The sequence below is a fragment of the Danio aesculapii genome, chromosome 10 (assembly GCF_903798145.1).
Source record: "Danio aesculapii chromosome 10, fDanAes4.1, whole genome shotgun sequence".
NCBI classification, from domain to species: Eukaryota; Metazoa; Chordata; class Actinopteri; order Cypriniformes; family Danionidae; genus Danio; species Danio aesculapii.
In genome coordinates this window covers 10250817-10267091 of record NC_079444.1, presented here as the reverse complement: position 1 = coordinate 10267091, position 16275 = coordinate 10250817, and the positions used below count along the sequence as shown (strand labels likewise).

General features: G+C 37.4%; 1 protein-coding gene across 1 annotated transcript; it reads left to right on the top strand.

Annotated features, from left to right (window-relative positions):
* Positions 1-1295: 1295 nt before the first annotated feature.
* On the top strand, positions 1296-15004 carry LOC130236506 (chondroitin sulfate proteoglycan 4-like). Its single transcript, XM_056467230.1, has 10 exons — positions 1296-1458; positions 2712-2875; positions 3290-6808; positions 6889-7362; positions 7792-7968; positions 8420-8618; positions 8732-8863; positions 9139-9314; positions 10666-10843; positions 10942-15004. The coding sequence occupies exons 1-10, from the start codon at positions 1374-1376 to the stop codon at positions 13026-13028; spliced, it is 7191 nt and encodes a 2396-aa protein (XP_056323205.1). The 5' UTR covers positions 1296-1373; the 3' UTR covers positions 13029-15004.
* The last annotated feature ends 1271 nt before the right edge of the window (positions 15005-16275 follow it).

Sequence of the window (16275 nt, the reverse complement as noted above, 5' to 3'; positions counted from 1 at the left end):
TATTTTGAATGGAAAATATTTAATTCACAAACAAAAAGTCTCGAATTCGCAGCCTTCTTTTTCACATTTTTAAATTGAAATTGATGTTTTTATTACATTTCTTTAACTAGTTAAAAACAAGAAAATGTATAAATTCTTGGATTATTATGATAATTATTTTGGAAATAAAATGAATACACGAGTCCTTTACTCTTTCTGCATTTGTGTTATTTATGTATCTCTGTTCAATTATTTTTTTCTCTTTTGTTTCTTTTTTTTTACTGTTTGTTTTACTCTTTTTGTGTGTAAGACTGGATTTTGTATGTTTGATATTGAAGTCAATAAAAAAGGTCAAACTTTAATTGAAATTTATCACAATTTGGAGGAATTTTACTTACATAGATTAATTGTTGACCTAGAACATGTGCTAGTAAGCTAATGAATAATAATAATAATAATAATAATAATAATAATAATAATAATAATAATAATAACAATAGTAATAGTAATAATAATGAAATACAAATAAATACTTTATAAACAAGTAAATTTAACAGCCATTCAGAATTCATCCTGTTTCAAAGAGTTCGAGCATTTAAATACAGACGCCAAACTGTAACTCACGGGGCCTAAAATGTTCATATGAGTTCTTCTTACTTCTTATCATTGCTTTTATTGGCGTATCTACAAATGACTGAGTGTTGCCGGATAATCTTTCACTCACAATGTGTTTTCTCAAAAAAAAAAATGACACTGCGATAGGCCTATATCAATAAAATAAAACAATAAAACAGTCAGACGTTCATACGTAGCCTACATAATTATTTTCATGCTACCAATGAAGCGATTATGTTATCAGTCCTAAATCTCCAAATGATGAATCTAAATGTTTTTGTAGTCTGTAGTATTCTTGCGCCCTCTAGTGGTCATTGTAGAAATAATTAGATTATTTTGACCAGCAAAAGGTAGTTTTGTTAATAAAGTCAAATTCATTAGTAAATGTAGATGTTAAATCGATGCTTATTTTGTAATATGCGTTTACTAATATATGGTGGAGTGAAGTGGTAAAGATGATGAAGTTACAAATCCTAACAGCAGATTCAGATTTTAAAAGATTTCAAAACCTTGCTAAGTGCAAGCATACTGAATAATTGATAACGAGGCAGCACTATTTCGGACTATAGTGTTTTTTCTTGTAATTATTGCGTGAGCTGAGCTTTATGAATATGAATGGACGGGGCGGAGTAACCTGTCACACGCCCATGACGTTCTAGTGTGGACAGATTTGCAGGTAGTGATTTTAAGTTAACAATAATTTAAGGTTGCACAATGGAGGTATTTCGGAGAATATTAGACCAATAAGACTTATAAATCGACCCGAAATGCTATAAAACATGTGGATTCACATTCCCCTTCAGAAGAAGTTTTTGTGGCGCGCGTTTTTGCTCCTCACTTGGACTGCTGTACAGGCTTTCGGAGGTGAGTGTCAGTACACCACAATTTGACATTTTTCAATTTAATATAGCGTAATTTAACTTAAAATAAGTGTTCATTTAAGACTAATAATAGCAATAATAATAATTATAATAATAATAATAATAACATGCCGAATATGGTTTTGTTGTAGCTTCAGTAGTTCATACATCTGTATTATCATCCAAATATAATTTTATCAGCAAATTAGTTAGTTCAGATGGCACAATTATTTATACTAACTTCAGAAAATATTAATACGGGTTTGTAGATATAGTGAGGTAGGAGTAATTAATACCTCACTGTACAAAGTCACTTCTGCACATGTCTGATATGGGATTAGAAATAATCCGATCAGTCCAAGTTAATTTTGTTTACCTGCTGCATGAATGATCCCCCATGTAGTCCAAAGCTAAAAAGAGACAGCAAGCTGAATTTCAATGCATATTTTGTAAGCATTGCAAAAATATGATCAGTGATTTTGATTTTGTAATTCTTTTGTGTGCGTATTTGTCTTCCTATTGAAGTTTAGATGTTTAATTTATTTGAATAGGTAAAATATAATTAATTGTTATGCAACAACTTTCATGTTATGTTCCTTCTTAAAGGTGCATTAGGTCGTTTATCGTTTACTGTCAGTTGCATTAATAGTTTATTCAGTAGTTTGGACATGCTTTGGACATAACTTCTGCAAATTACCCACTGCTAAAAACTCAGTAGGTTAGCATTTTTATGAACAAGTTCATACCCAGTCACTGTGCTAATTCCTATTGACTTTGACACAGTGCTTTATAAATTAACATGTGCTATTGTGCTCTTAAAAGGCATTCAGTGCATTCAAATGCATTAATTGAATTCTGATAAAGATTTAGAGGGCTGCGGTCACAACAGCACTTAGTCTAAACTGCTTTAGGCATTTAGCTGGCACAAAATTGTTCAAACTCTTAACTTACTTGGCACATTAGCAGGCATGTTACTGTATGTTGAATTAGTCCATGCACATAGAAGGAGAGACGAATCCATGTTTTAAAAGAATGATATTTTATTTGTGTCAGTCATTTTGGCAAACTACGCTTTAATATTTTCTGAACATTTTATCTTCTGGCACTGGCACATCATATCTTTTGGCACTTTGTTCAGAGGAACTTGTCCTTGAAACTGTCCAAAATTGGGAAAATGTGTGATGTGATGTATTTGCTGTGTTCTGTATACAATATTAAACAGAATCATGCTTTATACATCTACTGGTTATTTTGTAGCTTCTTTCTATGGAGATGGTTTTGTGCATTTGAAAACAGTTGAGTTGTCAAGTCAGACGTCTATCCATGTACGGTTTCGAACCTCTGGATCCAGTGGACTGCTGTTCTTGGCAGCCGGAGAGAAGGACTTCCTCTGGGTCATGCTGCACTCTGGCAGAATAGAGGTCTTTATATACTTTTTACTTAATTTGATGTAATTTCATGTTTTGCAATATTTATTAATATGTTTGACATTAATCATATGCATTTGGCAAAAAAGAGTCTGAAATCTTTTATAAGTATAATCATTTAATTGATAAGTCAAAAACAGATAAAACATTTTTTACTGCTCAGCACAGATATTTTTGCCCTTTAGCAAAAACAAAAGGCAAGTGATTTCTTGTTGCTTCCAGACAGAAAAAGCCTGTTCACAGTCTAATCCTTCACTCGCATCACTGTGCTGACAAGTCTTTTCATGCTGAGCACTACAGATATGGTGTCTCTGTCACCTGCAGTTAAAGTAGTATGAGTTTCTTAGCAATACAGAATTAAAACTTATTTCCTATTATATGTTAAGATCTCTTGTCCATCTCTGTCAGGTGCGGATTGAGTTTGGATCTGGGGAACGGACTATTCGCTCTGAGAAGGGTATCCCTTTAAATGATCTGACCTGGCATGCAGTAGAACTTCAGCATGACCATGAAAACATTACACTGACTGTAGACAAAAACTCTGTAACAACTCTAAAGATGCCAGGGCCTGACCTTAAGCTGGATGTGCAGGATGGTCTTTTTGTTGGAGGTGTTGGAGATCTGGAAAAACCCTACCTCTCAGCAGATGATTCTTCTTTTGGCTTTCGAGGGTGTGTGGATGAGGTTCTTTTCAATGAGCATAACCTTCTGTCGTCCCTTAGGCCTTACTCTGGATACAAAACGATTCATGAAGTGTCACTTGGTTGCAGTCCAGAATTTTCAGCAACTGTCAACAATTCAATAAGTTTCTTTAGTTCCAAAGCGTACATGTCATTGCCAATGTGGGACGTACCCCAAGAAGGTGTATTTGAATGTGAACTTCGGACAGTATATTCAGAGGGGATCTTTTTATACAGCTCTGCGGGCCAAGGAGACTACATTGCCCTTGAGATTCAAAAGGGTCACCTTGTTGCCATCCTAAAAATAGGTGCAACCAAAACAGTATTGCGTTCATTGATGATCATCAATGATGGGGCATGGCACATTTTGCGGCTATATCTGTCTCCTTTGAATCTTCAGTTTACTCTTGGTTTGGAGATGCATAATTCTAGCTTTGGGATAAATGCCAGTGCATTACAGTTTAATGGGCCTCTTTTTCTAGGAGGGGTGGATGCCAACACTTACACAGACATTCGCAAGAATGGACTGCTGTCTATGTTAGGCAAGCGTATAGCAGGAGGGTCATTTAAAGGCTGTCTTCGAAATATCAGAGTTAATTACCAAAGGATGGGCCTTCCAAAAGCATTGGTTACCAAGGACATATCTGTTGGTTGTGAATCAGAAAAGCTATTTGGTCCTACCACTACAAGTCCATCAACTATTGCCGTATATACTGAGAATTTTACAGATGTTGCAGCTGAGCTGGACAAAAGGAATTTTCTTTTACTCAAAGATTTAGAGGTTTTTGAAGGTGGTCGAGCACCACTTGAGTCTAAACACTTAAAGATTAATCTAGATTTCCGAAAGCTTGGGATCCGTCAGTCACAGATTATGTTTCGTATTGAGGAGCAGCCAGTCCATGGGCAACTCCGACTGGATGTTGACTCTGATTTGGGTGAGAATACCTTTAGTATGCTGGACCTCTGGCACAAAAGGGTCATGTATGTCCATGGAGGATCTGAGGACCTATTTGATTTTTTCATGTTTTCTATCTTGACCAGCAGCAAAAAGGAAGTGCCTAGCTATCTCAAAGGGAACCGCCTGCACAGATTCAACATCAGTATAACACCTGTCAATGATGCTCCTGAACTTAGTCTTCCTGAAGGCAGTCTCTTTATTATGGTGGAGCATTCAAAACGTCATTTGAGCACAGATGTCCTCAGAGTCATTGACCCTGACACTAACTCTACAGATCTCAAGTTTACAGTGCTTGGAAACTTAATTGTTAACTCAGGGTTTCTAGAAATTGACGAACGCCCAGGCAAAGCAGTGAAATCCTTTTCCCAAAGTGATCTAGAGCAGGGTAAAGTGAATTATGTACACAAAGGTGTCAGAAACTCCAGAATGGCACTTAGAGTGAGTGATGGGGACAAGGTAAGCAACACTGTAGTTTTCAGGATCATTGCTGTTCCCCTAGAATACAAGGTCACCAACAATACTGGAGTAGAGGTAATCCAAGGTGATGCAACCTTTATTAGTAACAAAAATCTTGCTATTCAAGTGAATGTACCTAAACAAGCAGTGGATATTCGCTATGACATCACAGTGCCACCAGTCTATGGTGAGCTGCAAAGGCTACATTCAAGTGGGCAGTGGAAGCAAACTAGTACCTTCACGCAGAAACTTTTGGAAAAGGAGCGTCTCCGATATCTCAGCACCTTCCATGGGACACAGCAAAGTAATATTACAGACAGTTTCAAATGCAAGGCCACAGTTGGCTCAGTCATTACTGACGAGTTTTTATATCTGATTAGAGTACGCTGGATACGCTACAGAATCATCAAAAATAAGGTTGAGATTGAGGGTAAACAAAAAGTCACATTGACACCTCAAGAATTCCATGTTGTCACCAAGGGTGCAAGACTTTCAGAAAAAGACCTTCACATTCGTTTGTTGACTTTACCAAGGAAAGGACATCTTCTTCTTGATAATAAGACTTTAAAAAGGAACTCTACTTTCAGCCAAGATTACATTACTAATCACAAGTTACAATATGAGCTCTTAGAAAAGGCACATGATGATGCAAGGGACATGTTTCACTTTCAAGTTTTTTCAAAATATGCCATGTCAGGGATTCATGAGTTCAAAATTAGCATTAAAGCAGATATTCATGATATAATTTTAAGTAATCATGGACTTTCTGTCTTGGAAGGGGAGAGCAAGGTCATTACTAAGACGATGCTTTTCTCAGAGACAGCCAGCTCCAGAATGGTACACTACACTGTTACTAACATCCCTAAACATGGGATGCTGCAGAAAATAAATCTCTCCAATTCCTCTTCAAGCAATGACACCATAACAGAGTTTACTAATCAGGACATTTTGGATGAACGCATAATGTACGTCCATGACGATAGTGAAACAACACAGGATGTATTCATGTTCGTGGCTTCTTTTGGCTCTCTAAAAAATAAGACACTCGGCACAGAGGGTGTATTTAACATTTCCATTCAGCTGGTTAATGATGAGAAACCGGTTCGTGTTGTGGATAAAGTCTTCCATGTTGTGCATAGCAGCCAGCGGTTACTTACACTGGAAGACTTGTGCTACCATGATCCGGACACAGACTTTGATGACAAAGATCTGCTTTATACCAGACGAAAGATCCCCACGGGTGAGCTAGTCCTGATAAATGACACCACACACAAGCTTTATCAATTCCATCAGAGGGACTTAGAAGAGAAGAGAGTGCTGTTTATTCACAAAGGAGCAAGTTATGGTCGCTTTGTCCTCTTCATATCAGACAGCAAACACTACACATCAACAGTACTTGAAGTGTCAGCCCAGGATCCATTTGTTGAAGTGGCCAACAACACGGGTCTTTTGGTACAGAAAGGGCAGGCCGCCATTTTAGGAGTTGCTAATTTCAGTATTACCACTAATATGGATGTCAGGCATAATGAAGAAGTGGTCTTTGAGGTCTTTCTACCACCAAGGCATGGGACTCTTTACTGCAATGGAATCAAAACAAATACTTTCACACAACATGATGTAAGGATGGGTCATGTAATATATCACCATGATGACAGTGAAATTCTGGAGGACTTTTTTAACATTACCACCAAGGTGAAAGGTCTGCATCTGGATGTAAGTGTGGACATTAAGGTGTATCTTGAGAGTCATCAGCAGCCCCCAACAGTCATTCACAATAACCTAATCTTGGTGGAGGAAGGAAAGCCTGTTAAAATCACCAAGGATGTTCTCCAGGTTACTTTTGCTTTTAAACATATTCAAATAATTTGGTTATGAAATGTAGACTATTGTATAATTAATGTGGTTTGTTTCAGGTTTTTCATGAGGATAACAAACCTTACGAGATTATGTTTACTGTGAAGGTGGCACCCACTCATGGTTTTCTGAGGATATCTATGGTGGAAGAAAGTCACTACCATGGCAGCCAGGAGAGTCCCATAGAGAGCTTTTCACAGGGTGATATTAATGAAGGGCATGTTCAGTATGTTCAGACAGAGAAAGGGTCTGTCAATGACTCCTTCTCACTCGATGTAACCAATGGCATTCTAACATTACATGATCTTACAGTAGTAGTGGACATTATCCCCTTGCACATCCCACTAGAGGTGTCCAATATGACCCTCATTGAGGGTTCCTCTAAAGCTCTCACTCAGAACATTATCAAAGTCGTCAACCAACACTTTCATGGACTCCAAATCTTCTATCTTGTAACCGAGGGGCCCCATCATGGTCGAATTGAACATTCAAGAATCCCTGGTGTACCCATTCCATCTTTCACAAGAGCTCAAGTGAGTTTCACATTTTAACACTTTTTAGGGGATATTTCATCCAAAAATGAAAATGTTCAGGTCCTTAGATTCATAAAATGTAAATCTACAGTTACTGGTACTTAGAGAGTACTAAAAAAGAACATACTGAAAAATCTAAATTAATATCCATTGCTCCTGAAAATATTTTTAGGTATTATAAAGTCCAGTCTCCTACAAGGGCCAGTCATTTTGATTTAAAAGTCCTCAAAGTGTCACCAGGAGCCACAGGGGTTCATTTTGTTTGCATTAGTGTGCTGTTGCCTTTGTCTTACATTTTATGATATCCCTTACCATATACCTTTAATACATTTCATATATTTTAATAAAATATATTATAATACAATAATACAAGTGTATTTATAAAATGTTTGGTAGAGAACCACATTGTATTTTTTTGTGTTGCCATAGGCTGAACAAGGGTTCATTTTCTATGTCCATGATGGAAGTGAGACAGTGGCTGATAATTTTACAGTGGTGGCCAATGATACAGATATTCGGAAGCAAAGTTTGCCTTTTGTGGTTTATGTCGATATAACACCCATAAATGATGAATCTCCAATTATAACTGTCAACCGGATTCTCAAGGTAAGTGTTTACAATAGTATGTACCTTACACACATACAATCTCAGAAATAAAAGTACAAGTGCATTCACTGTGGTGGTACTTAAATATAGTACATAAAACGTACAAAAGTGTACCTTTGAGCTGTCTTAACTAACTAATTCAAACCCATTAATATGTGTAAGCAGATTAAATAGCAAACACGTAACTTTTGTAGATGCCCAGTACAGTTTGCTTTACTTGCAGCAGTGCCAAATAAAATGCTAGAGGAAACTAGAGTAATTTCATGATGAAATGATTATTTAAAAGATTCCTGGTGAACTCAGCTTTAACTGTGAGGAGGCATAGACTTCAAATGCCCACTTCTACCAGCAGGAGGCTCAATAAACATTCTGAAATGGCTTCTGCTGTTTAAAAAAAAGTTATTAATGTTAAAGCTCACTCTACATTACAACATCTTATTTCTCTTATAAGGTGTGGGAAGGTTCTGTGACACAAATAACTAATGAAGACCTCAGTGCGGAGGATCCAGATTCTCCTCCTGAAAGCCTAGAATTCATCATCACTCCACCAAATAATGGGCATCTGGCCCTGAAAAATGCCCCCTCTAGGCCAGTTCTGAACTTCACTCAAGGGCATATCAATCATGGCCAGCTGGTGTTTGTACATAATGGTTAGTTTATCTGATAAATTATCTTTCAGTTGCCAATACGGAACTGCTCATGCAATTTGAGAACTCATTTAGCTTGACTTCTCAGTAACTTTGTGGTATTTATATTTTGACAGGTGCTTTGTCTGGAGGATTTCACTTTCAAGTCAATGATGGTTTGAACTTTGCTCAAAGGCAAATCTTCAGCATTACAGCACAATCTCTGATCATTAGCTTAGAGAAAAATGAAGAGCTCAGAGTTTTCCCAGGTTTGTTTTTCAGCCTTTCTTTTTTCATGTTGCTTTCTCAACTTAAACCTAAATTGTTCCTTTCTACTAAAACATATTTAGTTTTCAAAGTTAAAAACTTTTTTGGTAGGAAGGGTATATTTAGGGTGTCTTTCACATGAAGAGGTAGCTTAACCAAAGGACCAGATGCTGTTGCAGACTGCAGCAGCTGGCTCAGCTTTTAGGAAATGAAGCTTAGACTATCCTACGATTTTCTGTGTGATATATAGAAATGCATTTATTGTCTTCTTCTACAGGTTCTTCAAAACTAATTTCTGAAGATGAGCTGCTGATTCTCACAAATGACTATGATGATATTTATGGAAATCGCACCATCACCTACACAATAACTTCACCTCCAAGATTGGGAAGCCTAATTTGGAAACAAGCAGAAAATTCCACACAAGAAATCTCGTCTTTCACCCAGAACATGGTATTTAGGAGATCTTCTGTTTTTCTTTACTTCCCCCAACAAATCTGTATTCAATTCAATTCGTCTTTATTTGTATAGCGCTTTTACAATGTAGATTGTGTCAAAGCAGCTTCACATAGAAGATTATAGTGAATTGAAACAGTGTCAGTTCAGTTTTCAGAGTTTAAGTTCAGTTCAGTTTAGTTCAGTTTGGTGTGTTTTAATATTCACTGCTGAGAATCCAAACACTGAAGAGTAATCCATCGATGCGCAGCTGTACAATTCTGTATATGACGGCTGTATGTCATTGTAATAATGTCACAACTAAAGGGGTCACAAACTGAGAAATCAAATTTTTCTTGATTTTTTTTTGACATGAAGAGTTCATTATACTATAAAAAAATTGGTAGGTCTTGGAGCTCAAAACTTTCTCATTAGTCTAAAAGCTTTATATTGAAGGCAGTTTGGCAAAAAGACACTTGAAAAAGAATCTGCCACTTTATTAGGTAATAGTGTGGCTAAACATCAGCTCCATAGAAGAGGATCAGTGCCTCCTTCTACGTCTCTTCCTGTTTAGCCCATCTATTTATGGGGTAATATGGAAATAACAAAAGACAAAAGAGTAAAATTTAGGGCTATGCAGAAACAAACAATAAACATGGCTCAGAAAAAAACAGGGTGCTCTGCCATGCCAAGTCTTTCTGGTCCAACATCTGGAAGAAGTGGATAAATGTTATTTTTTATAAATTCACAGAAGGTCTCAGGAAAAACTTGGTCCTTTTTTACATAAATTTTACCGCAGATGCATTTACAATCAAGGCACAATTTGATGTTGGATTTACAGAAAGTTCGAAAACAAAAACAATGTTGTGTCGACTATATTGAGTCTGATTTTAAGTTTCCACCTCACAGTTGTAACTATTTACCAAACCATTAAACTGCTTTGTCTGTTAATACAAATCATTTGATATAACATGAGCAGTGTTTATGTGTTTTTATCTGAAATCACTTCTATGTTCATCTATGAAGGATGTCAAACGTACATGTAGTTTACATTAGTGGGCACACAACTGTCCCTATCGGACCTAATCTTAGAAGCAATGACAAGTTTTAAATATACACAAATCATAACAGTGAGAGGTTAGGTTAATTCTACAAACTGTCAAGTCAATTCAAATGGAGTGTTCTGAGAAGAGGGTTCAAACTAGAAAATAAAATAGCCTATTACTTATAATATTAACAGTTTTTATGTAAAATTTAAGCAAACGTAGAAGAACAGTACACGTTTTTAAAAAGGCAGTTCATGGCCTCTTTAAATGTCATTTATGTGATCATTCTCATTAAAAACAATTCAAATAACATTTTATTTCAGGTGAAAGAAAGTGCTGTGCTGTATGCACAGACTAAAGCTGTTGCATGGGCTGCTACAGATTCCTTTACCTTCACAGCGTCATGCCCCCCGGCCTTCCTTCAAGCTCACACCTTTAATATCCACATCTCTTATGAAAACACTAACCAGGAGCATCGGAGTGCACTGCATACAAATACAGGTAATTTCTGGTGAAGTTTATTGTCTACTTAGTTCATTTAATATGATTGCCTTTATGCTATTAATATTTTTATAAAATCATTCATATTTGTTATTTAGGAGCTGTTGTCGCTGAGGGTAGCAGTGTTCTCATTGATAAATCAAAATTGGATGGCTCCAACCTTTTGGGAATGTTAGATGAAGATGAACGTAATTTCTATGAGGTCTGGTATGAAATCATCTCTCCACCCCACCATGGTACAATTGTTGTTGGTGAAAAGAACTTGACGCATGAAAGACCAAAGTTCTCTCAAATCAACCTCCACAAGCATGGAATCATCTATGTGCATGACGACTCGGAGACCACTCATGATAACTTCACTTTTAATGTGTGGCTAAACCCCAAAGGAAAGCTTGCTCAACGTCCCCAGAATGCAAATAAGGTAATATCTGAAATATTTAATATTACTGTGACCCCTGTTAATGACCGACCTCCTGTGCTCAAGACAGGATCCCCTAGACTCAAAGTGATCAAAGGGGACACTGTGACCTTGGACACTGAGAACCTTTATGTCGAGGACCAAGACACTCCACCTGAGGAGATTTACTATACTGTAATCAGCAGGCCTAAAAATGGCTTCCTCACTTTGGAGGGTCAACTTAACAAGTCCACACTGAATTTCACCCAGGCTGATGTAAATCATGGAAAGGTGCATTTTGTGCAACAAGGGGAACTCTCATCCGGGGTCATTTACTTCAGTATTACTGATGGATTCCACAGACCACTTTATAAGCTGTTCAGCATAGACGTTGAGAATATCACCATCAGTGTGGTCAACAACACTGGACTGACTCTGTTGCAAGGTCAGACCACAGTGACTTTGACATTTGAGCACCTGGCCGCAGTCACAAATGAGAGGGATGCATCCATTAGATATTTAGTTACAGTGCAACCAAATCATGGGAGTATCATGGTTATGGAAGAGTCTGTCACACACTTTGAACAAGAAGACTTGCACACTGGCAGAGTATTTTATCACATGACTGATCTATCATCCTCTCAAGACAGCTTTGAGTTCACAGTCTTTACATCTGAGAGTAACCTGACCAACCAGGTGGTAAACATCACAGTCAGGCCACTGATTCACATTGGAGAGCATGTCCGGATCCCAGATGGCATCCCAGTTAAGTTAAGAAAGGACGTCCTGGATGCAACAGAATTGGCTTCCCTTAGTGCTAGCGATCCCATCTTTGAAATCCTTGAGCCACCTAAACATGGCAAACTAGTCAAGGTCACATTTGACCTCGGAGGAGCCCCCCACTCAGTTGAGTCCTTTTCATTTCGGGATGTGGAACAGGGGAGAGTAGCCATTGTAGAAAATATAAACTTTCATGCCATTTATAGTAACACAACAGCAGCCAGGTACAACGTCACAACGGTCCATCCACTTAATGACTCATTTGTTTTCCTTTTAAAGGCAGCCAATGTTCAGCCTGCCATGGGCGAGTTTGTGTACTTAGTATTACCATTTGATCCCATTACAGGGAAGCATATACTTTTAGAGCCAACCAAGCTGCCAACTTTCAACATAACAACAAATAATATGTCACCCATGTACCCTCCATCTCATATAGATCCAACAAGTAGACCACACAGAACTGCTTCAAAGCTGAAACCTCGAAAGCATTGGGGAAATCACACAAGAAGTAGATCTGCGGTTCCACATGTGCCCCGTACCACAATGGGCAAGTTGGACCCCTTCCCAAAAAATACTTTAGTGAGGCTGGAATCTTTTCCAAGACCTGCATCTGATCCACTGCTTATCATCCTGCCACTTCTGGCCTGCCTCCTCCTGATTGTCATTCTTGTGGTTCTCATTCTTGTCTTCCGGCACCGCAGGGAAAAACGGGCACACCCGGCAATGATACAGGGGCTGACGGGGAACCCTAGTGAAGATATTTTAGCCAGAGGCCCATATCTGGGTCAGCCTGAGAGAAGTTTTGCTGTTCCGTCAGTTATAGTAACCCCACTCACACCAAGCTGCCCCGACAGCCCTGTTTTAGTACATGATTCTGCCTTGGTGCCGGCAATGGAACGATCTGTGTCTCCATTTCTCCTTTGCACATTGAGCCCACTTGACCCTGATTCTGCCCAGCAATGCTCACCAGCAACACCACCCCTTAAACAAAACCAGCACTGGGTTTGACTCAACTCCTTTTATCACATCCAAATGTTTCTTGAACCAATTTTGTGAACTGTCATTGTGCATGATGAGCCAACTCTTAGCATTACTGGTAGAAGAAATGAACTTTTATACCACGCATAAGAGAAACCTAAATATCTTCTTGTATTTTCAATTGCATTTGGATTTTAATCTTGTACACTGAAGGTCTTCTGACTTCTATCAAAGGAAAGATAACCAAATAACTATAATTTTAATGCGCAACTTTTTAATGTTATCCAGTTTTCATCCTGCCACAGCTTAGATATTTTATTGTTTTGTTTCATACAAATGGACACCATTTTTTTGTTGTTACAGGGTCAACGTATTTTGCAGTTACTTATTCCATTATATGCTGTCAGGGAAAATAGCTTGTCAGAGTGCTCAGAGAAATATTTTTGTACCTCATTTAGCACACTATTAGCAACTAGGGTACAAAAATGTACCCTTCAGGGGTAAATAAGGATGTGATGCATAGTTGCTTAACAAGATAAGCTCCTGCACTCACATTGCACCTTGGCATTCTGTGCCTGACCATGCTTACATCACAAAAAGTTTTTGTTTTCAAAAAACGGACAAGCTACAATTCCTGTTAATCAATAAGGTGAGAATAAGACCTATTAACATGCGTCACAGTGGTGCAGTGGGTAGCACGATCACCTCAAAGCAAAAAGGTCGCTGGTTCAAGCCCCGGCTAGGTCAGTTGGCAGTTTTGTGTGGTGTTTGCATGGTTTCCCAGTGTTCCCGTGGGTTTCCTCCGGGTGGTCCTGTTTTCCCACAGTCCAAAGACATGCGCTATAAGTGAATTGAATAAGCTAGATTGGCCATAGTGTATGTGTGTGAATGCAAGAATATATGGGTGTTTCTCAATGTTGGGTTGTAGCTGGAAGGTCATCCGCTGCATAAAATATATGCTGGATAAGTTGGCGGTTCATTCTTCTGCGGCAACCCCTGATTAATATAGGGACTAAGCTGAAAAGAAAATGAATTAATAAGACCTAATAAGATCTAAAAAGTCTAAATCAGGTATTTAAACCTGCACAAGGAAGGGAGATAAGAACTACAGGGAGATAAGAGACTATGTATTACTTACCATTGAAAAAGTGTATTGCCCTGTGTATTGTCATAGATGTCTTCCATAGATGTTGGTTTAGCTGCAGCCTAATTAAGCGCAGCTTAACAAGGTTTTACTATATACAGTACATACTACAAACCAACTATTACTACAAACATAAGAAAAAAAATACACCACAGTTAAATGTACGTACATACTGCGTCAAAATCCAACAACTTGAAGACAAGGGCTTGGGCATGATTCAAAGTGATCATACTAGTCAAAAGAACTGGACTTTGGGAGTAAAACATGTTCAGGGATGATTCAGATCATCTAGTGTGAGAACATCCTAAGGAAACTAACTACTTTTAAAGGAAATTAAAAAACATATTTTTCTTGTAAGTAAGAACAAATTAAAATAGTTATTTCAGTTCAATATATACACAGTAATAAAGATAAACTGAAAGAATTTTGATCCAAAATTTAGAGGGCAAAAACCACAAGCTAAAGTATTGGTGTTATGTTTAGGCCTACAGCTAAAGAGAACCTAAAGATTCCTTGTATTATAATTACGTTATTACATAAAGTGCGAGATAAATACTTCTACAAGATAATGCCTTACATTTATTTATATTGTCACATTTGCAGTACACCCAATCTTTGTAATGGTATGAAATTGAGCAGAGGACTGAAACTACTTGTGGGTAAATTTTAAGGAAGTGTCTAAAATTAAAGTACTGTGCTGACCACAAAAACAGATCCACCCTCATAATACTGCAATAGCAAATTTGCATTTCTAACAAACAAAATTGTATCAAGAAATACAACAGAAAAATTGTACTGAAAGAATAAATTATAAAAATTAATAACTATACAATCAAGATGCTTAGATTGCTTTAATGAACCCACATGCAATACATTTTAGTTGTTATAAGTGAAATAATTTTAACTTATTTAAAATGTTATGAATATTTATATGTATTTTGTGTGTAACAAAGTTAGATACAATCATGTAAAATATTGTTATATTTCATTTCATGTATAAATGCACATTCTAATAAAATATTCGCTTTTTCTACAATTCTTTGTGCACAAGGATCCTTTAATATATTTATTAGTTGTGTTGCATCGCATCATTCTTATGGCTCCAGTTATTTTGAAACCAGATGTTGTAGTATTTTCTCATTAGTACTGTTTCATGTACAATGTATGTGGGCTTGTTAATGATCGGGGTGTGGGAATAAATTCTTCATGATTAAGGAGCTGAGTATGTGAAAAGAGAAGCAGGCAGTGTGTGGAAAGAGAAGCCTAACTTTAGCTCTTATAAATAATTCAAGTGGAGTGTGAGATTGACAGCTCTGGATTTTCCCCCTAGTAAGCACACAAACTACTAATGGTACGGTCTCCTTCAAGAGGTCACTTGATTGGAACTCTGAGGCTTCCTTAAATTGTCGATTATTTTTCTTTTTCTCTTTCTAGGTTTTGGTGATGTAACACTCACAAAAAGGAAATTTGCTGATATTTAGTTTACTCTGCCTTATGCCATAACCATTTTTTTGTAGAATATTAAAGATTTTAGTTGAAATAGGGGTACTTGGAGATTCATAAAATTGTGATTTATTTAAAACGAAAAGGCAGGAATTTAATCATTTTAACGGGGTGGCCCACGGTGTATTTTGTTAAGTTTATAAGATGCAAAGCAATGTGTGCTTATGCTTCACTTGTAGAAAATCACGTTATTTTTCATATCTTACTTGATTTTATACAGCTACGTGAAAACCACTGTCATATTACTAGTTCCTCTGAAAGGCCCACCCTCAAAAGGCTCTGATTGGTCAGCTAACATAATGTACTGTGATTCGCGGATTGGCTCCACGTCACACTCCTACAAGCACGCGCTTTTGCGCAGTGTAAACAGAGAAGCTGTTAGCTGTATCAGCACACAGCTGAACGTCACGCCTGCACTCTAAAATAAAATCTGACTCAAGTGTCTTTTATATATATTTGGAATAAGCATGTGTTAGTAATAAAAAACATTGTCATATCTTTTGTAAGTTCATTATTTGAGATGTAGGACGTGGCCGCATAGAGAGACACTGCAGTGCTGCTAAAGATTGTGGCTGTTTACAGCTCTTTGACTGATAAATATGAATTTGTAGCTAAATTGTTAGCGGTGCC